General features: G+C 41.6%; 1 protein-coding gene across 4 annotated transcripts; it reads left to right on the forward strand.

The window, feature by feature from the left end:
- The first annotated feature begins 924 nt into the window (after positions 1–924).
- Positions 925–18,338, forward strand: LOC106568092 (amyloid beta precursor protein binding family B member 1). 4 transcript variants are annotated; one of them, XM_014138116.2, is made up of 15 exons: positions 925–1,062; positions 1,704–2,497; positions 2,667–2,872; positions 7,693–7,755; positions 7,907–7,983; positions 8,055–8,115; positions 8,244–8,390; positions 8,482–8,609; positions 9,959–9,964; positions 10,370–10,484; positions 10,652–10,736; positions 11,472–11,567; positions 12,027–12,142; positions 12,295–12,471; positions 13,364–18,338. In XM_014138116.2, the coding sequence occupies exons 2-15, from the start codon at positions 1,723–1,725 to the stop codon at positions 13,523–13,525; spliced, it is 2,214 nt and encodes a 737-aa protein (XP_013993591.1). In that variant the 5' UTR covers positions 925–1,062; positions 1,704–1,722; the 3' UTR covers positions 13,526–18,338. The 4 variants fall into 4 exon arrangements, with proteins under 4 accessions (XP_013993591.1, XP_013993593.1, XP_013993592.1 ...); XM_014138118.2 differs by having other exon boundaries at positions 11,472–11,552; XM_014138117.2 differs by lacking the exon at positions 9,959–9,964.
- Positions 18,339–22,826: the final 4,488 nt, after the last annotated feature.

Raw genomic sequence — 22,826 nt, forward strand, 5'->3', positions numbered from 1 at the left:
TGTTGAATGCAAGGAAATAATGAAGCAACAATCAGGAAAGAACAGGTATGCTAATACACACATTGCACAACGTTAGGGGAAATATTTTGAAATGTATACATGCGTCAGCCTACATCCTAATTGTAACTGTGTAGGCCGTATGTCCTGCACCAGCATCATTATTAAATGTAGCTAACATTAGATAGTTAATCGAGAGATTCTGACCTTTGCCTCGATTCAGGAGTCTCGTAGTCTCGTCCAGATCATTATGGCGTTTGTAGTTCTTTATGATAGCCACATTAGCAGCTAAATAGCATTTCATTTTGGTGGAGTAAAAACAAACAAATATATTGATAAGTCACCTTATCGTAGAGAGATTTACAAGGTTATCAAAACGTCATGCCAGGGTAAGCCTACAAGAAACACAGCCCTTACTTTAAGTGTTTCTAAAATCCCATATGGGGAAAAATGAATGGTGGGAAAACGATTGGAAACATTTCCTGTTTGAACACTAGGTTTTATAGGTATTATGACTCATACTGTGGTACTCTCTTCAATCCACACTCAGATTTGTTTACTGGAGCTTGTTTCATTTACTTACCCAAGAGAGCATAGCTACATCTATGGGCATTTATGTTTTTCTGTCTTGTGTAATGTACGGTAACCTATCATAGGCTATGTATTAGTAAAAATAAATAATAGATAATGGCACAATCCTTTGGGCTTTTTGGGGTTTGGGATTATAAAATAAATATATTTATTGTACTGCTCATCAGGCTCAAGTAGTATCAGACTTGCATTTACATGCTGATCAAAGCTCTAATCAAATCCAGACATATGCTTTAGAATTACACTTCCGGTCATGAATACCACTGGTTTAGGGTCAAAGTAGTGGGATGGGGTGCAATTTCAGTTTTCCCCTGTCCCTTTTTTTTGGCAAAACGTGCAATCCGCACTCCGACCTGCGAAAGGCAGCAATACGCAACACAGCGTCGAGTCTGCCGGAAAGCTGCACGAAGAAGATATATCTACCACTGAAATAAAGGTGGGAGGAAAACTAAAGAGAGGAAAATACAATTCAGGGTAAGTTACCAGGTCATTTAAGTTATTTAGAGAGCGTCACTGGCACACACGGGTGTGTTTATAATGGGATAATAATGGTGTTACGAGTCAACTAGCTAGCTAGAAAACATTAGCTAGCTTTCCAACTCGATTCATTTTGACGGCATATAAGCTATGATACACAATCTAACGTTAGTTATAAAGCTAGATAGATAGACGTGTGCCACACGTGATTAGATATAAATAGTGATAGCCTAGAAAACTAACGTTAGCTGGCTACATTCCAAGATACTGTATTTTCTTCTGTAGAGCTTGCCAGATGTGCTGTCCTCTGTCCCTCATTTTTATTGCATAGTAGCATCTAGCTAATATGCAGTGGGCCCTTACCTAGCTAGCATACAGTTTGTGTTGCCTGTAGCCTTGGATTCCTGGTGGGAGGAGCTGAAATCACTGCATGACAATCGTTGCCAGTAGCTAGCTAACGGTTGGCAACCATATGCCTGCTATATTTTTGTAATCAGATGAGATCTATCTAATGCAGACCATTTAAACACTGATAAATGGACTCAGCCTCCATATATTTGTTTATGTTGTGGTAAACAAACACCTTTAGGCCTACCTCTGTGTGATTTCCTGTTTATGTTTCCCCACATCCCAAAAAGTGGCTTTCAGCTCTCTGCTATGTCTTTGGAGAAGACCTCCGATCTGGCCAATGAGAACACATGTCTGCCGTCCTCACTGACCCTTGACCTCCGCTCCCCACATAGTGCTCTGCTTGATTCTGACCTGAGCAAGAAGGCCAAAGGCACCACCTCTACCAAGAAGCGCCACAATTATGCCACATCCACTCCTCTGGACCTGCTGAATGGCACCAAGGGTGGCAATGACATTGATGAGGATGAGTGCAGTCAGCAGCGAGAGGAGGAGAGGGTCCGGAACCAGGAGAACGAGCAGGGCCAGCACAGCATAGGGACCAATGCCAAGTGGCTCAAGGAGGATCAGAATCAACTGCGCAAGGTGGCAGAGAGGCAGCAGGACCAGAATAGAAATTCTGACCAAGATCTGAATCACAACGAGAGTCCAGAAGGAAACCCCAACCAGAACTCTTTAGTGGTGGACCAGCAAGTGGAGGACAGTGAGCAGAACCCCTCTTCTAAGACCTTGAGGTCCCTGTGCTCTGACCTGAATGAGCCTCTGCTGATCGAAACCTCAGAGGCCCCTCATGGGAAAGAGGAAGATGAGGAAGAGCCTCTACTTCTTCCAACAGGTGGAGAGAGGGACACAGACTCGTCTGAGGCGCAAAGTAGCAGTGAGTCTCGGAGAGATGACAGTAGAGAAGTCAAGGAAACCTGCCTGCTGTTTCAGGGCAGAAATGCAGCACCCAGTGATGAGGACTCCAGCTGTATGTCACTGTCTCAGGGCAGCACAGCCAACAGCACGCCGGATGGTGACCCAGGTAAGAGGGGCAACAAAATGTCTTAACAATGGATGGGCTTTGAGTGCAGGGTTGTGGATAAGACTTTTGCCGTAAACAGGGATTGTGACACAATCAAATTGTTTTCCGGGTTTGAGCATCTATTGTCAGCTCTTTACATTTATCTCACTTGTTCCTCCTCGTTATATAGAATCTTACTGGGATCGCAGTGCGTTTGAGACTGACACAGACCTGCCTGCGGGGTGGATGCGGGTCAGAGACGAGTCTGGTACCTACTACTGGCACATCCCCACAGGCACCACCCAGTGGGAGCCCCCCTCTCCGCTAGAAGAGGGAGAAGCCCCAGAGAGACCCTCCAGTACCTCTCCTGTCATCACACCCAGTGAGGAGCCACAGGTGAGAGCTAGAGGGCAGAGAGAGTTTAGTTTAGTTTATTATGATCCACATTAGCCACTGCACGTGCAGCAGCTACTCTTACTGGTGTCCACATAAAACGTACAAATACATGACAAAGTACAGTACAGTTATAAGATATTGTATTTTAAATAAATAAATAAAAAGCTTTGCTAGGTTTTTCTTTGCATCTGACTATATTACTGGAAAGTAATCAAGATGGGACAAGATCAGAGCCTGAACAACTAGTACAGTTGATCTTGTGTCAAAAACACAGATTATCTTTTTATAGCAGACATAGCTCTCCTCATCTTCACAGCAACTTTGTCAATATAACCATGATAACTGACCATCCAATGTTACTACTAGGAGTTCAGCTCCCTCAGCTTGTTCAATGGCCACACCCTTTATGCACATTTCCAGTTGAGGTTTAGGTCTTAGAGAATGTTTTGAACCAAATACAATGCTTTTAGATGTATTTAAGACCAGTTTATTGTTAATTACCTGTTCTGACACTAACTAACTCCTTCCTGAGAGTCTCAGTGAGCTCACTGGCTGTAGGTGCTGATGTGCAGAGTGTGTGCAATCATCAACATACATACTCATTTTAAGTTCTTGTAAGACAAGTGGCAAATCATTTGTAAAAATAGAGGTACTGTACATATCAAATGTTAGAGAAGTTTCCATTGAAGAATACTCTATTGGATAAGTAACTCTCCAACCATGTGGTGGCAATGGACGTAAAGCCGTAACAAGTTTGTTTTTTCAATAAGAAATTATAACATCAAAGGCTGCACTGAAATCTAACAATACATCTCCAAATAGGGCTTTTGCGGTGACCATATACCGCCGCACCGGCAGTCATGGGTCATGACCGCAATAAAATTCCACGTGACCATTGAGTCACGGTAATCTCCTCTTATGCACTCTGTACATGCGTTGGTAGTACCCAACTCGCTAACGACCATTAGGTCGCTAATGGCCTGGTACTCGGGGATCTATTGTCCCTCCAACCACTCTGACATCAATGTAAATACAATTGAAAATCACATCAAACACTTCACTATTACTATCAAAACAGTATCATGCTTTTAAAACTCACCGCACAGTTATTGATCAATTTGAAAAAAGAAGTTCAACAGGTTGAAACCGTGTGGAATACATGGTTGTTGTGGATGTTGTTTCAAAACTTAACACAACGAAATGTACAGTGCTTTCTAAGGCGAAGATTCATTTGGCTTAGTTAGCCTACAATTAGAGTGAATTTGATTTTGAATAGCCTAATAATAGGGATATAAAAAAATATATTTTCATAATTAATAGGCTGACACTACCTTAACTACAGAATATCTCACTACCATGTGTTTCCATCTTCTCTCTCTCCTTCATTCCTTTCTCGAGCTGCAGAGAGAGGGGCTGACAACAGAAATATGTTTAGTTGTGAAAACAACGATGTTCCTGAACAGATTTCACTTGGTTTCCCAAATTAAGCACTGGGTAGCTGCAGGAACAGGGTTGGAGATCCCATGGCATACAGAGTTTGGGCGGAATATCACCTGTCGTGGAACGAGAGGCTGCATGCTCCTCAAACAGTGGTTGATGCATGGAGTGAAATAAATGGAGGAGCCTACCCGGCATGATTGAAAAATGAACCACCTGGAAAGGTGCCCCTGTTCCTTCCCACTTGATAATGGGTTATTCTAAATCTGAACTGATTTGACTTATTAGTAAAGACAAGATTAAATTGAGAATAGTCTGATGGGTGAAAATATGATCACTTGAGGAGAGAATGGTGTGTGCAGCCTGAAACAAGGAACAGAGCGCAAGCTGTTTTTTTTTTTTGTTGAGACTTCCTCAAATCATCAATAGCCTATAGTCGAATCATGCAGCCCATATGTTTTTATTTCTAAAGTTTGTACCATTCACAACTAAAGTTGCCAAATAACTTTAGATTTAACATATACAGTTGAAGTCGGAAGTTTACATACACCTTAGCCAAATACATTTAAACTCAGTTTTTCACAATTCCTGACATTTAATCCTAGTAAAAATTCCCTGTCTTAGGTCAGTTAGGATCATCATTTTATTTTAAGAATGTGAAATATCAGAATAATGGTAGTGATTTATTTCAGCTTTTATTTCTTTCATCACATTCCCAGTGGGTCAGAAGTTTACATTCACTCAATTAGTATTTGGTAGCATTGCCTTTAAATTGTTTAACTTGGGTCAAATGTTTCGGGAAGCTTCCCACAATAAGTTTGGTGGATTTTGGCCCATTCCTCCTGACAGAGCTGGCGCAACTGAGTCAGGTTTGTAGGCCTCCTTGCTCGCACATGCTTTTTCAGTTCTGCCCACAAATTTTCTATAGGATTGAGGTCAGGGGTTTGTGATGGCCACTCCAATACCTTGACTTTGTTGTCCTTAAGCCATTTTGCCACAACTTTGGAAGTATGCTTGGGGTCATTGTCCATTTGGAAGACCCATTTGCAACCAAGCTTTAACTTCCTGACTGATGTCTTGAGATGTTGCTTCAATATTTATTTTATTTATATCACCTTTATTTAACCAGGTAGGCAAGTTGAGAAGTTCTCATTTACAATTGCGACCTGGCCAAGATAAAGCAAAGCAGTTCGACACATACAACAACAGAGTTACACATGGAATAAACAAAATATACAGTCAATAATACAGTAGAAAAATAAGTCTATATACAAAGTGAGCAAATGCGGTGAGATAAGGGAGGTAAAGGCAAAAAAAGGCCATGGTGGCAAAGTAAATACAATATAGCAAGTAAAACACTGGAATGGTAGATTTGTAGTGGAAGAAAGTGCAAAGTAGAAATCAAATAATGGGGTGCAAAGGAACAAAATAAATAAATACAGTAGGGGAAGAGGTAGTTGTTTGGGCTAAATTATATATCCACATAATTTTCCTACTCATGATGCCATCTATTTTGTGCAGTGCACCAGTCCCTCCTGCAGCAAAGCACCCCCACAACATGATGCTGCCACCCCTATGCTTCACGGTTGGGATGGTGTTCTTCGGCATGCAAGCCTCCCCCTTTTTCCTCCAAACATAACAATGGTCATTATGGCCAAACACTTCTATTTTTGTTTCATCAGACCAGAGGACATTTCTCCAAAAAGTACGCTCTTTGTCCCCATGTGCAGTTGCTAACCGTAGTCTGGCTTTTTTATGGCGGTTTTGGAGCAGTGGCTTCTTCCTTGCTGAGCGGCCTTTCAGGTTTTGTCGATATAGGACTCGTTTTACTGTGGATTTGCATACTTGTGTACCTGTTTCCTCCAGCATCTTCACAAGGTCTTTTGCTGTTGTTCTGGGATTGATTTGCACTTTTCGCAGCAAAGTATGTTCATCTCTAGGAGACAGAACGCGTCTCCTTCCTGAGCGGTATGATGGCTGCGTGGTCCCATGGTGTTTATACTTGCATACTATTGTTTGTACAGATGAACGTGGTACTGTCAGGCGTTTGGAAATTTCTCCCAAGGATGAACCAGACTTGTGGAGGTCTACAATTTTTTTCTGAGGTCTTGGCTGATTTCTTTTGATTTTTCTCATGATTTCAAACAGAGGCACTGAGTTTGAAGGTAGGCCTTGAAATACATCCACAGGTACACCTCCAATTGACTCAAATGTTGTCAATTAGCCTATCATAAGCTTCTAAAGCCATGACATCATTTTCTGGAATTTTCCAAGCTGTTTAAAGGCACAGTGAACTTAGTGTATGTAAACTTCTGACCCACTGGAATTGTGATACAGTGAAATAATCTGTCTGCAAACAATTGTTGGAAAAATGACTTGTGTCATGCACAAAGTAGATGTACTAACCGACTTGCCAAATCTATAGTTTGTTAAGAAGAAATTTGTGGAGTGGTTGAAAAACAAGTTTTAATGACTCCAACCTGACTCCAAGTGTATGTAAACTTCCGACTTCAAATCTAGGACCGTTTTCAAATGATCACTTTTGCGTTCAACATAGCCACTTCGCTCTGGAATGGGAAAAATATTTTTTATGTTTTATTCAGCTAAGTTCAGTTTTATTCTTCTTACTATAAAGTCATATAATATAAAATTATGGCACAAGACTTATAAGCATGTCTTGTCTGCTAAATGGACAAGCCTGTGGCATGGCACATAGCCAGGTAACATACAGTAGGCCAACTCATATTCTGCACTTCTGAAATACATTTTCTTCATATCGTTGTTTATTTAGACCTGCCTAAAATAAATAATGGATTTATTCTGATGGTGTATATTACATTTATTTATTCCACTTTTTTTGGTAGATTCAATGGCGCACATCCGTGGCTTGAATACAGCTTGGAGGCCTGGAGATGCTAAACGTGTTTATTTTAATTAATGGTCAGTTACCGTGAGACCGGCAGTCTTTTGCATGACAATAACCGGCTGATAAAATGTAATGACCGCCACAGCCCTCGCTCCAACTACAGTATCTTATTATACATTTATTTTAGCCAATCATCAGTCATCTCAGTCAGTGCATTACAAGTTGAGTGCCCTTTCCTATTTTCATATTTGTTCAAACACAATTTTCTCCATCAGTTTTCGAAGAACAGGCTGATTGGGCGGCTGTTAGACGAGCAAAGGGTGCTTTACTATTTTTAGGTAGTAGAATTACTTTAGTTTCCTTCCATGTCTGTGGACACAGTCCTTTAGGTTTTGGCCTGCATGTGTCCATTAGGGCCACAAAGTCATTGTATTTCCAATTTAAGCACCCACCTCTAGTGCTAACGGATTTAGTTTCCTACTTCTAATTGGTCCTTGTCTCTTTTTTGTATTTTCAGTTGACGTGGAGTAGTCTCACCCAGTCCCGCCCCAACCGCTTTAATGATGAGGAGTTCTGGAAGGTGAGTGCCAAATGTACTTGAAACAAACCTAACATCAATGCAGTTTGCAAACCTTTTTTCAGAGATTTTTAATGTTTAGATATCAACTGCTTATTATTTTCTATCTCAAATGGTGAAATGTGACTTCTTACTGTTGTTGGTACGTCTTCAGGAGGAAGATGCAATGGCTGATCAGACCCTGAAGGATTTTGAAGGAGCCACATTGCGTTATGCCTCTATCAATCTCAGGTGAGCCCCCCCCTTAAGGTACAGTGTATTATCATTATATGCTTATATTGTCTGATTCCTTTCACATCCAGCTGTTCACAGTCTGAAGGAAAGGAGAAGATGAACTCACTCATCAATGACCTGGATGCTAAGGTATGTGCTCTCACTCAGACAAATAGACATAACCAATCATTCCACTCCCATCCCACACACACTTTTCTCTCTTTTAACACTCAACATGCTCTTAATCACTCTTTCCCTCTCCTCGTGTCTCTCAAAAGGTTTTTGCTGTGCGGTCTCTGGGCTGGGTGGAGATATCAGAGGAGGAGATGGCTCCAGGGAAGAGCAGTGTGGCTGTCAACAACTGCATCAGACAGCTCTCTTACCACAAACACAACCTGCACGACACGGCTGGGATCTGGGGAGAGGTCAGAGAATGGCTTGTGTGTGGGAATATTACCTGGATAGTGTTGGTAGAACAATGTTAAGAGGAATGTTCTGTAATGTGTTTTCACACAGGGAAAAGACATGCTCCTTGTTCTGGAGAATGAGACCTTGAACCTGATTGATCCTTTGGGCCAGACTCTGCTGCACACCCAGCCTATCGTCAGCATCCGAGTGTGGGGAGTGGGCCGGGACAACGGCAGGTCAGTCCCCTGCTACTCTAACTACACTTCACAAAAACCAAAACGCAACATGTAAAGTGTTGGTCCCAAGTTTCATGAGCTGAAAATAAAGATCCTAAACAGTTTCCATACGCACAAAAAGCTTATTTCGCTCAAACTTTGTGCACAAATGTGTTCACATCCCTGTTAGTGAGCATTTTTCTTTTGCCAAAATAATACCTGACAGATGTGGCATATCAACAAGCTGATTAAACAGCATGGCCATTACACAGGTGCACCTTGTGCTGGGGTTGTGCAGTTTTGTTACACGACACAATGTCACAATGTCAAGTTTTGAGGGAGTGTGCAGTGAATGTCCACCAGAGCTGTTGCCAGAGAATTGAATGTTCATTTCTCTACCATAAGCCGCGTCCAATGTTGTTTTAGAGAATTTTGAAGTACGCCCAACCAGCCTCACAACCGCAGACCATATGTGTGGCGTTGTGTGGGAGAGTGGTTTGCTGATGTTAACGTTGTGAACAGAGTGCCCCGTGGTGGTGGGGTTATATTATGGGTAGTCATAAGCTATGGACCACGAACACAATTGCATTTTAACGATGGCAATTTGAGATCACAGAGATACCGTGATGAGATCCTGATGCCCATTGTCGTGCCATTCATCCGCCGCCATCATTTCATGTTTCAGCATGATAATGCACGGCCCCATGTCGCAAGAATCTGTACACAATTCCTGGAAGCTGAGAATGTCCCAGTTCTCCCATGGCCTGCATGCTCACCAGACATGTCACCCATTGAGCATGTTTGGTATGTCCTGGATCAACGTGTACGACAGTGTGTTCCAGTTCCTGCCAATATCCAGCAACATCGCGCAGCCATTGAAGAGGAGTAGGACAACATTCCACAGGCCACAATCAACAGCCTGATTAACTCTATGAGGAGATGTGTCGTGCTGCATGAGGCAAATGGTGGTCACACCAGATACTAACTGGTTTTCTGATCCACGCCCCTACCTTTTTTTTTTTTAAAGGTTTCTGTGACCATCAGATGCATATCTGTATTCCCAGTCATGTGAAAGCCATAGATTAGGGCCTAATTTATTTATTTTCATTGACTGATTTTCATATATGAACTGTAACTCAGTGCAATCTTTAAAGTTGTTGCATGTTGCGTTTATATTTTCACTATACATTTCTTAATATTTTCTTCATATTTGAATACTAGAAATATGTGTGCCAGTTTGCTATTGACAATGTTTCTTATTTTGGTTTTATTTGTCTGGCTTTTGTTGCCTTATTTTGTGAACCCTGCTTTTTCTGTTGAATTGATTGATTTGGGGTTTTCTCTCTAACCGGCTGCACTTGGGCACACAGGGAGAGGTATTGTTATTGTCGTATCCACCATCTTCCGTCATGTCACGTAGAATAGATCACAGTTGTGGTTGTCATAGTTAGCATATTGATTCCACACCCCCATCCCATAATGTTCAATGTTTCTCAATCACACCCATGACTTTGTGATCAGTTTCTATAGACGAGAATGTTTGCTTAGCTATTAATAATAGTGTGACAACACTAAGTGTTCTCAGTCGTAATTGTTAGTACATTTGTTCATTGTTGTATTTGTGAAAGCTTACGCTATTAGGTTGCTAGTTCTCTTGAGTTAATCCTGATATTATCAAAATGTATTGATTTCAGCATTGTCCATTTCATCTGCCTCAATTGTCATGATCAGCCTTTATAACGGCCTCTCAAGAGACGCCTCTTTGTTTGTGTTAACTTTAGGGACTTTGCCTATGTGGCGAGAGACAAACTGACTCATGTTCTGAAGTGCCATGTGTTCAGGTGTGATACACCTGCTAAGAACATTGCCACGAGCATGCATGACATCTGCTCTAAGGTAAGCCCATCTGCTTTGGTGCACTACACCATACTCAGGTCTCCACATTGAACCTGAATGAAATCTCCCTTTTTTCACATAACTTTGGGACTGTGGTTCAGGGGTTGTTTGTGTCTTTATTTTTTGACATGTTGAATCGGGTCTTTCCTGTCATTCCTTTTCTGTAGATAATGGCCCAGAGGAAATCATCCAAGTCCTCTCTGAACAGACTCAACATAGACCCCTCTAAACTGGTGGACATACCTTTCCAGGGTAAAACACTGGCACTTGATGTATGACTTAGGCTTGGTGGTATACCGGGGTGTTTGTGAGTTAGTCCCTAGTCACTTGGTGTTTGTTTACAAGCACCGAATAACGAGAGACTGGAGCCTTGTGAGTCACTCACTGTTGTTCAGCATGCGCCATGTGATCAAATTACAGTATGGAATTCACAACTAAATGTTGCCAGCTAGATATCTTATAACAATTAAGTTAACTGTCTAAAATGTGTTAATTTAGTAGCTAGTTAGCCGTCTAGCTAAGTGGTTAGCTTCTTCCAAAATCAAGCATTCACTTGGTAACAGCAGAAAATCTCTTCCTGGATCAAGTGCCTAATATTTGTTTTGTGCGTGCAAGCAAACTGTGAGTAGCAGTTTTGAGTTAGTTGTATACTTGTATAGTTTATATAAAATGTTTGCTTTGTGCTCGTTAGCATTTAGTTAGCATTCTGTATGGGATTTTACATATACTTGGTACTCTGTAATCTGAAGGTTAGCAACGCTATCAGTGGGGTTTGAAAACAGCGTCCCTTGTGTTCAGTGCCGGTATTACCAAATATCCTGGTATGGTACAAGGTCGGTATGACAATCTGGATACTGCCCGAGCCTAGTATGACTATATACTTACTGTATAATCTAAAACCAAATGTATTTATGGGCAACTTCAGGTCCTTTGTATGGTTTTAGCAGGATGTCACAGTGGTTTTCTGTCTCTCTCCTCTCCCTACAGAATTCCCTGCACCAAAGAATGAGCTAGTCCAGTCCTTCCAGGTACGTTACCTGGGTAACGTGCCGGTGGCTAAACCCGTAGGTAAGGAACGCTTTGGTAAGGAATGCTTTTTCTTCTCTTTCTTAGAGTTGTGATGGTGTGTATTGAATTACATTTCAGGTAAATTTGTGTATGTTTCTCGGTCACTGCCTGTATTTAACCTTCCACTTGTCCTCCCATATGTTGGTACTGTAATTAAATGAATACTGACTTTCAACTAAGTTGGGGTTCACTTAATGAGATGCATTCAATATACATTGACTTATTGAATGTCTCAAAGTATTGCATGTGTTCTACTAATTTCTTCTACAGGTTGTGATACTGATGTCTTATTGTGTGACGTCTCGACTGCGATGAGCTATCCTCTTGTTAGGGATATTGAGCTATTAACTAACACTTGGTTTTCTGTGAAGTATGAACTAACACAATTCCTGTAATTCCTTCCTTTTTCCTGAAATTCTCAGGTATTGAGTGTACTCAGATGTGCAGCTAACCTGAGTGGTATGTCCTATCCAGGTATGGACCTAGTCAACGTAGCCCTCAACACAGCAATCAATACCAAAGAGAAGGAAGAGTGGACACCAGTTACTGTGAACGTGGCTTCAGCCACACTTACAATAGTCACAGCTGAGGTGAGCACACACACAGATAGTCACACACAAATGTACACACACAATCTCAAAAATATATCTATTTTTAATGTCTTTCCAATTTGAAGCTCTGAGGTTGTTTAAATTGCTGTGGGAATAGTCTGACCCAAGGTGTTCTGTTGTGTTCCCTGCAGACAGAGGAGGTTCTTTCTGAGTGCCGGGTGCGGTTCCTGTCCTTCATGGGCGTGGGGAAGGACGTCCACACCTTTGCCTTCATCATGGCCGAGGGCCCCGGGGACTTCATCTGCCACATGTTCTGGTGTGAGCCCAACGCTGCCAGCCTTAGTGAGGCTGTGCAGGCCGCCTGCATGGTGAGTGCAACGTTTTTGTCAGCCAACAATTGATGGCTTTTGGCTGATACAAATGCATAAAAGCAGACAACTAAAAACTTTGCCGGACACATTGTCCAGCAGAAAATATCCTTATGAGAATAAATATCCTTTATAAAGTACATTGGCTATGCACAGAGGTTGGTTCAGGTTGTCTTTCAGTCACATCTTCTCTCTACTCCGCCTGTCTGTGTTGAGCTCACACTGTTGCTAGCAAACTTTCAACATTGTATCAACTGGTGCTGCCCCGCAAAGCTACCCATGTCAGTGAGTTCGTGACAGCTCTATGCACACAGGGGAGAAGTGTTCTGCTATTTTATGTTTTGCTAGACATCCCTGTAAGAGAATGTACAGAAATGTCATACAAGTCCAGCATGGAGTATTTAAATGAAGTCATTTTGCTTCCTTCTCATGCTAGTCTAATGCTTGGTTGTGTCGCTTAAGAATGCCAAAACAGTGCAAATGAAGTTAGCTAACTAGCTATGGTACCAAGGATGGAAGTACAGATAAGTGGACAAATAAATTGACACTGAAACAGAGAATATTGATAAGCCAGATGAACAGAGAGATGTGCAAGGATCCAACGTTCACTTGGTAGGCTATCATTCCTCCTTGCATAATTATTGTAGTCTCTTCCATGTGGTGTGAATGAATCGGCAGTGAGCACAACTAAAAATGCAAATGGCCTATTTGATATGGCAACTTTTTCGAGAACATTAGGTGAGTGGTTCTTCTAAATGGGAGGAGTTTTCAGGGATTGGACTGTTTTACTATTCGCCAATATTAAACATACACAGCCTTGTTGCACCAAATATTTTGAGTCCAAGTTTAATTTTCTATTCAGATTTGGTGCTTATGTTGTGACTTTTGACAGCTGCGCTACCAGAAGTGTCTGGATGCCAGGCCCCCCAGTACCAGCTCCTGCCTGCCAGGCCCACCGGCCGACTCCGTGGCACGTCGTGTGGGCTCCAGTGTCAAGAAGGGTGTTCAGAGCCTGTTGGGCAGCTTCAAGAGGTCTGGGTCCCAGACGCCCTGAGAGGTGCCAACCAACTAACCCACTCCAGTCCACCCCCAGGCCCAGCCCACCATGCCAGCCATGGCTCTCCTCACTCCTCCATTCCCTCTCTCTCCCCCCACCCTGAGGTGTTATGGTATAACCTGCTTCCCTCTCAACACCTGTCATCTCTTTTAGATGTGATGTCAGAGCCGTGGGCAGTGTGGGCTGCCGGTGTGGTTGGGGTACCAGTGAGTCTAGCACTGCCCACAGCTGCTCCACGCTTTTCACTTCCTTCACGTCATCCTTGGTTGGACAAGTAGGCCATGTTTTCCTTCCATTGTTTGTTTAATCTGTGAGTTATTAAGAGGAAACTGCTGGACTCTTGGACAATGGTTTGAATGACAGCAATAGTTGGTTAAACTTGGTCTAGTTTTTAAAGTACCAACACTAATTATGCTTAGGAAAACAGTACTGTTCTGTAACATTGTCTCTGCTATTTGTTTTGCAGAACAAATATAGTATATTATTTGTGAAGATAGAAATGGAAGATGTGCAATTGAATTGTGAATGTTGAACTCATGCCATGTGCTTGTGGAACTATCATGTTGGTTTTCATTTCAAAGTAGATTTGAAAGAAATTATTGAGAAATAAAATGGCATGAGAAGTCGGTATAAAATGCATCATGGTGAATGTCACTGGTGGAAGAACTAAGACTTGCTAGCTACGAATATAATATTCGGCAAATAAAATGCTAATCGTTTGGGTCATTAACATCTATACTTTGTACAGTACATTTTGTTAATGCCTAAATAGCTTAGCATCCCCTCTTCCATCTGATGGTGCTGGTAAATCAGCAAGTGCATTATCTTTATTTTATAGCTATATTTTTATTTGTATGTTTATTGCAAATTGCACTAAAACGTGTAGTTCAGCTCCTCAAATCTGAAATGGAGATGGCATACTTTTAGAGCATGGCTCAAGTTTGAATGAAACCTCTCAAATCTCAAAGAAAGCTTCGGCTATCTCTTACTGCACTCCAGCTGTATACCAAGTGGAGGGTACTGTATGTTGGAGTCAAGGAATATATCATCTTTGTGATGCCAAAGCTAGAAGAATCATGTGTTTTTATGGTGTTCCTCTTCAGATCTAGTGTGTGGAAATTGACCTGAAGCTGATTTTACCATCCTTTTGTTATGTTCAGATAAACAGATTCATTTAACATTTTTTGGTTAACGAAATTTGTCTTTCGTGTACGTTTTTACACCAACGTGTCAAGTGTTATACATTGTTTCCTCTACTCCATTCTCTATGCATGTTTAGTGTATGTTTTTTTGTTACGTCTCAGCAGAGTGACAGAGCTACTGTTAGCTACCGAGGTGTCCCTGCACACTTACATCTGCCAACTTTTGTCTCTTAACCAATTGGGTCTAAGGGCAGATGGAACGTTAGTATTGTTGCGATAGACATGACACTGACAAATAAGATTGTATTTGTCACATGCACCGAATACAACAGTGAAATGCTTACTTACAAGCCCTTAACCGACAATACAGTTCAAATTACACCAAAGTCTGTCATTACCACACACTGTTCATTTAACACCGACATTTTTTTTATTTACATTTTTGAAACTTATGACTGCCCTCGGGTGGGCTTTCAAATAGTGTTGTTCATGAGCAGTGTGTCTGACAACACTATAGGAGAGCTAAGAAGCCTGACATATTCAGTCTTCAGAAGGCATTTTGTTATGCAGAGATTGCAATACGGAAAGTGTTGCTTACCCACAGACAGTGTTTGTCTGTGAATGAGACAGACTGAAAATATGTGTTGGAGTTTCTTCCTTGCGGTGTGTAAGTCTTACGAACACTTCATTGCATATGAACACGACATCTTTAAAATACTCTATCCCATAGTTGACTGACTAGATTTTCCCCTTTTTTTGAATGCAGTTGGTTCAAAATAAGTTACATTTTTTATGAAATTATATTTTCCTAAGTGTGTATAATATACTGTATCTGTGAGGTAGAAATGCGTTTTTTAGCCTCGGTTCTTACCACTGTGGTCACTGGTGCAGCAGTGTTTCCAAATCTGTATCTCTAGACTATAGTTATCCTCCTTCACTTTATAGCACCACAGTTCTCCTTCCTCTTTCTGATCTGTTTTGGACAGCAATTTGACCAGACAATAATGGATTTGGCTAATGCCTTGCTTCAGCTGCTCTGTCACTAAGTATTGACTCATAAAAACATAAGTGTATGTACAATTTAGTTTTTTGGTTTTACATATTCAGATTATTTCAAAAAAAAAAATGTACTGAACTTTTGTCCGTGTAATTTCCTTTGCTCCTATAATTGTTACTCCTTACTATACACACTATGTACTCCACTACATTGGTTGCCTTATACAAACAGAGCTTCCTGGTGTTCTATTTGATTTTGAATGCACACTGTGTAATGTTGTACCATGCTTTGAGGCTTTGCTTCTGGAGGCCTCAAGAATACTTTCAAGAAATGTTGTGTGTTGTGGCAATCGATATGCCTACATGATTTCAAATGTTTTTCCTCCCATTTCAATAGTGACTGTCACTAAACATCTCATCCACTTATTTGTCACCTGTTTCTTTTCAGTTTTGCTGAGAAACCTGTTTTCACCCATATATATTCACTACAGTGTAGATGTCAACCTATGGGAGCACATTGCATGGCTGACACATGAATGGTATATAAGAACTGACCCCAGACTCTCAGAACAGGGGAGCTTAGAGGTCTTCAGTGTGTTTCAGCTCTGTAAGGACGAATATAGGACACGATAGGAAGTCTTGAGTATATGTTTAACCTACCCATTGGATTGTCTATTTATATGCCTTGTTGTGTACGCTCGAGATATTTAGGTTGCTTTGGTGACATTAAATGATAAATATTTGTCTAATTAAGGATTAGTCATGGCAATAAAAAAAGTCATATGCTTTTCTTTAATTTAAGATGAATATTATTGAATGATTACATGTTAAGGATGAGAAACAGACTTTGATCCAAATGAACTGCAACACTAATATGATAGGGATGTGATCATGTCCTCTGTCATAAGCCATGGAAAATATATGTACATTCTCTTGACAAACCTGAACTTTTGTCTGCCTTTTGTTTGTTTCGCATTGTGTTCAAAGAGCATTAAGAAAACCTTGAAGTGATAGCTTTTGTTCATACTGTATGTAAGACACGTGTGTATGTGAGCATTTTATGTTTTTGTTTCCTTTTAATAATATCCACTGATGACTGTAATGCAAGAAAAAAGGATTTGTTTTTTATTTTATCTAAATAATGTAAATGAGATGTTATGTATATGCAGTACCTGTCAAAAGTTTGGACACCCTACTTATTCAAGGGTTTTTATTTAATTTTTACTATTTACTACAAGACATCAAAACTATGAAATAACACACAACAAATGATAGTCCCACTAAGTGCAAACCAGATGGGATGGCGTTTTGCAGCAGAATGCTGTGGTAGCCATGCTGGTTAAGTGTGTCTTGAATTCTAAATAAGTCACAGACAGTGACACCAGCAAATCACCATCACACCACCTGCTTCATGGTGGGAACCATACATGTGGAGTTCACCTTCTCTGCGTTGCATAAAGACACAGCAGTTGGAAGCAAAAATCTCAAATTTGGACTCATCAGACCAAAGGACATATTTCCACCGGTCTAATGTCTATTGCTCATGCTTCTTGGACCGTCTCCTCTTATTATTGGTGTCCTTTAGTAGTGGTTTCTTTGCATCAATTTGATCATGAAGGCCTGTTTCACGCAATCTCCTCTGAACAGTTTATGTTGATGTCTTTTACTTGAACTCTGTGAAGCATTTATTTGGGCTGCAATCTGAGGTGCAGTTAACTCTAATGAACTTAACTCTGGGTCTTTCTTTTCTGTGGCGGTCCTCATGAGAGCCAGTTTCATCATAGCGCTTGATGGTTTTTGCAACTGCACTTGAATAAACTTTCTGTGTTCTGTATTGACTGACCTTCATGTCTTAAAGTAATGATGGACTGTTGTTTCTCTTTGCTTATTTGAGCTGTTCTTGCCATAATATGGAGTTGGTCTTTTACTAAATAGGGCTATCTTCTGTATACCACCCCTACCTTGACACAACACAACCGATTGTCTCAAACGGCGTTAAGAAATAAATAAATTCCACAAATTAACTTTTAACGAGGCACACCTGTTAATTTAAATGCGTTCCAGGTGACTACCTCATGAAGCTGGTTGAGAGAATGCCAATAGTGTGCAAAGCTGTCAAGGCAAAGGGTGGCTACTTTGAAGAATCTCAAATATATTTTGATTTGTTTAACACTTTTTTGGTTACTACATGATTCATAGTTTTGATGTCTTCACTATTATTCTACAATGTATAAAATAGTAAAAATAAAATAACCTTGAATGAGTAGGTGTGTCCAAACTTTTGACTGGTACTTTACATGTATATTAAAATCAACTGTCACAGGACAAAATAAAAAGTGGAGCTGTTTCGTTGTGGGCCGTTGTCTGCTGAATAGTGCTGTGAGTAGCTGGGTACACATCACCTCATTCAGGATGCACTCCAAGCATGGTTTAAAAACAAACAAAAAGTGGTTTACTTGTAGAAGACCAGATGCATACACACAGTTTGCAATGAATGACTTGGAAATGTTTTGTTCATCATCAATGTGCCTCTGTTCAAGAGACTGAACAATATTGAGAATTCTCCTCATGCTCCTACTTGTCTTAGTTTACAGCTGAAATGGAAAAAAAACATACAAACTATCATGAATATTTATGAGGCTGTGTCAATAAAACAAAGCCAACACCATCTACAATTATTTCAACATTTTATTTCCTCCTCTCCACGTTGCCTGCTGTTAATAATCTAAATGAGTTACACACCGCAAGGGGTAAATATAATCACATGTAAATATGCTGTGTTCCAGTTGACAGTCAGTGGATTACCATTTCCATAGCCTCTTCTCCCTGTATTTGCTTTCTTCTCGTTTCTCTAATTGTCCTAGCAGTGCTTCTGTTGATTTTCAGTATGCAGCCTCCTCAGTCCAAACTCCTCTGTTGTCTCACAGACCTTTATGTCGGTCATCATAGGGCATTACTTTTAGATGTACAGTGCCTTCAGAAAGTGTTCACACCCCTTGACTTTTTCCACTTTTTTTTGTTACAGCCTGAATTTAAAATTGATTAAATTTAGATTTTTGTGTCACTGGCCTATACACAATACACCATAATGTCAAAGTGCACTTATGTTTTTTGAAATGTTTCCAAATTAATTAAAAATGAAAAGCTGAAATGTCTTTGAGTCAAGTATTCAACCCCTTTGTTATGGAAAAAATGTGTGCAATAATAGTGTTTAACATGATTTTTGAATGACTACCTGATCTCTGTACCCCACACATACAATTATCTGTAAGGTCCCTCAATTGAGCAGTGGATTTCAAACACAGATTCAACCACAAAGACCAGGGAGGTTTTCCAATACCTTTCAAAGAAGGGCACCTATTGGTAGATGGGTAAAAATAGAAAAAAAGAAGACATTGAATATCCCTTTGAGCATGGTGAAGTTATTAATTACACTTTGGATGGTGTATCAATACACCCAGACACTACAAAGATTCAGGCGTTCTTCGTAACTCAGTTGCTGGAGAGGAAGGAAACCGCTCAGGGATTTCACAGAGAGGCTTTATAACAGTTAGACTTTAATGGCTGTGACAGGAGAAAACTGAAAATGGCTCAACAACAATGGAGTTACTCTACAATACTAACTTCATTGACAGAGTGAAAAGGAAGCCTGTACAGAATAAAAAATATTCCAAATATGCATCCTGTTTGCAACAAGGCACTAAAGTAATACTGCAAAAAATGTGGCAAAGCAATTCACTTTTTGTCCTGAATACAAAGTGTTGTGTCTGCTATAGATTAAATAATTTATGATGTACTTCATAGGGTGGTGAAAGTGCATGGTGATCTTAATACTCTTTCCCAATAAATACTGAGGGTCTTATTCTGGTGACATGATGATCGATGCTTGACTGCAGCTTGACAAATACAAATATTCTCGCTATTATCCATAAAGTCCCATCATATAGACTAGCCTAACTGCACTGTATCTGTTGTTGGCTAGAGCGCATATGCCAAGACCAGAGTAGGCACACTTGCTATTTAACACAAGTTTTTGTGACAAAACTATTGGTAGAGTTAAAAATGACGGAAACGCATTGAACTTTAGATTTTTATTTGGTGCATGAACATTGTTTGTGTGCTACGTCATCACGCACTGACTTTTATCCTCAACAAGTCTGTTTGGTGGAAACAAATCAAATCAAATTTTATTGGTCACATACACATATTTAGCAGATGTTATTGCGGGTGTAGCGAAATGCTTGTGTTCCTAGCTCCAACAGTGCAGTAGTATCTAACAATTCACAACAATACACACAAATCTAAAAGTAAAATAATGGAATTAAGAAATATATAAATATTAGGACAAGCAATGTCGGAGTGGCATTGACAAAAAAAAAAATGAATACAGTATATACATATAAGATGAGTAAAACAGTATGTAAACATTATTAAAATGACTAGTGTTCCATTATTAAAGTGACCAGTGATTCCATGTGTATAGGGAAGAAGCCTTTAAGGTGCAGGTTTGAGTAACTGGGTGGTAGCCGGCTAGTGACGGCCTTGAGATAGAAGCTGTTTTTCAGTCTTTCGGTCCCAGCATTGATGCACCTGTACTGACTTTGCCTTCTGGATGATAGCGGGGTAAACAGGCCGTGGCTCGGGTGGCTGGTGTCCTTGATTATATTTTTGGCCTTCCTGTGCTGTAGGTGTCCTGGAGGGCAGGCAGTGTGCCCCCGGTGATGCTTTGGGCAGACCGCACCACCCTCTGGAGAGCCCTGCGGATGCGGGCGGTGCAGTTGCTGTACCAGGCGGTGATACAGCCCGACAGAATGCTCTCAATTGTGCATCTCTAAAAGTTTGTGAGGGTCTTAGGGGCCAAGCTAAATTTCTTCAGCCTCCTGAAGTTGAAGAGGCGCTGTTGCGCCTTCTTCACCACACTGTCTGTGTGGGTGGACTATTTCAGATCGTCAGTGATGTGTATGCTGAGGAACTTGAAGCTTTCCACCTTCTCCACTGCGGTCCTGACAATGTGGATAGGGACGTGCTCCCTCTGCTTTTTCCTGAAGTCCACGATCAGCTCCTTCGTTTTGTTGAGGGAGAGGTTATTTTCCTGGCACCACTCCGCCAGGGCCCTCACCTCGTCCCTGTTGGAGGTTCTCGTCATTGTGTGTATTATGGTTGTGTTGTCTGCAAATTTGATGATTGAGTTGCAGCCGTGTATGGCCACGCAGTCACGGGTGAACAGGGAGTACAGGAGGGGGCTGAGAACGCACCCTTGTAGGGCCCCTGTGTTGAGGATCAGTGAAGTGGAGCTTTTGTTTCCTACCTTCACCACTTGGGGGCGGCCCGTCAGGAAGTCCAGGTGCCAGTTGCATAGGACAGGGTTCAGACCCAGGGCCCCGAGCTTGGAGGGTAGTATGGTGTTGAAGGCAAGGCTGTAGTCAATGAACAGCATTCTTACATAGGTATTCCTCTTGTCCAGGTGGGATAGGCCAGTGTGCAGTGCAATGGCGATTGCATCGTCTGTGGATCTATTGGTGCGGGAAGCAAATTGTAGTGGGTCTAGGGTGTCAGGTAAGGTGGAGGTGATATTGTCCTTAACTAGCCTCTCAAAGCACTTTATGATGAATGAAGTGAGTGCTACAGGGCGATAGTCATTTAGTTAAGTTACCTTTGCTTTCTTGGATACAGGAACAATGGGATGCGCATGCTCTGAGGCCGCAGCTAGAGATGCCGTCTGGGCTGGCAGCCTTGCGAGGGTTTACACGCTTAAATGTCTTACTCACGTCAGCCACGGAGATTGAGAGCCCACAGTCCTTGGGAACGGGCCGCGTCGATGGCACTGCGTTACTCTGGACCCTGATCTCTCTTTTGAAGAACATATCAAGACTGTTTCAAGGATAGCTTTTTTCCATCTACGTAACATTGCAAAAATCAGAAATTTTCTGTCCAAAAATGACGCAGAAAAATTAATCCATGCTTTTGTTACTTCTAGGCTGGACTACTGCAATGCTCTACTTTCCGGCTACCCGGATAAAGCACTAAATAAACTTCAGTTAGTGCTAAATACGGCTGCTAGAATCCTGACTAGAACCAAAAATTTGATCATATTACTCCAGTGTTAGCCTCCCTACACTGGCTTCCTGTTAAGGCAAGGGCTGATTTCAAGGTTTTACTGCTAACCTACAAAGCATTACATGGGCTTGCTCCTACCTATCTTTCCGATTTGGTCCTGCCGTACATACCTACACGTACGCTACGGTCACAAGACGCAGGCCTCCTAATTGTCCCTAGAATTTCTAAGCAAACGGCTGGAGGTAGGGCTTTCTCCTATAGAGCTCCATTTTTATGGAATGGTCTGCCTACCAATGTGAGAGACGCAGACTCAGTCTCAACCTTTAAGTCTTTACTGAAGACTTATCTCTTCAGTAGGTCCTATGATTAAGTATAGTCTGGCCCAGGAGTGTGAAGGTGAACGGAAAGGCTGGAGCAACGAACCGCCCTTGCTGTCTCTGCCTTGCCGGTTCCCCTCTTTCCACTGGGATTCTCTGCCTCTAACCCTTTTACAGAGGCTGAGTCACTGGCCTACTGGTGTTCTTCCATGCCGTCCATGGGAGGGGTGCGTCACTTGAGTGGGTTGAGTCACTGACGTGGTCTTCCTGTCTGGGTTGGCGCCCCCCCCCCTTGGGTTGTGCCATGGCGGAGATCGTTGTGGGCTATACTCGGCCTTGTCTTAGGACGGTAAGTTGGTGGTTGGAGACATCCCTCTAGTGGTGTGGGGGCTGTGCTTTGGCAAAGTGGGTGGGGTTATATCCTGCCTGTTTGGCCCTGTCCGGGGTATCATCGGATGGGGCCACAGTGTCTTCTGATCCCTCCTGTCTCAGCCTCCAGTATTTATGCTGCAGTAGTTTATGTGTCGGGGGCTAGGGTCAGTCTGTTACATCTGGAGTATTTCTCTTGTCTTATCCGGTGTCCTGTGTGTATTTAAATATGCTCTCTCTAATTCTCTCTTTCTCTCTTTCTGTCTTTCTCTCGGAGGACCTGAGCCCTAGGACCATGCCTCAGGACTACCTGGTATGATGACTCCTTGCTGTCCCCAGTCCACCTGGCCGTGCTGCTGCTCCAGTTTCAACTGTTCTGCCTGCGGCTATGGAACCCTGACCTGTTCACCGGACGTG

This window comes from Salmo salar, chromosome ssa13 (assembly GCF_905237065.1).
Source record: "Salmo salar chromosome ssa13, Ssal_v3.1, whole genome shotgun sequence".
NCBI lineage: Eukaryota > Metazoa > Chordata > Actinopteri > Salmoniformes > Salmonidae > Salmo > Salmo salar.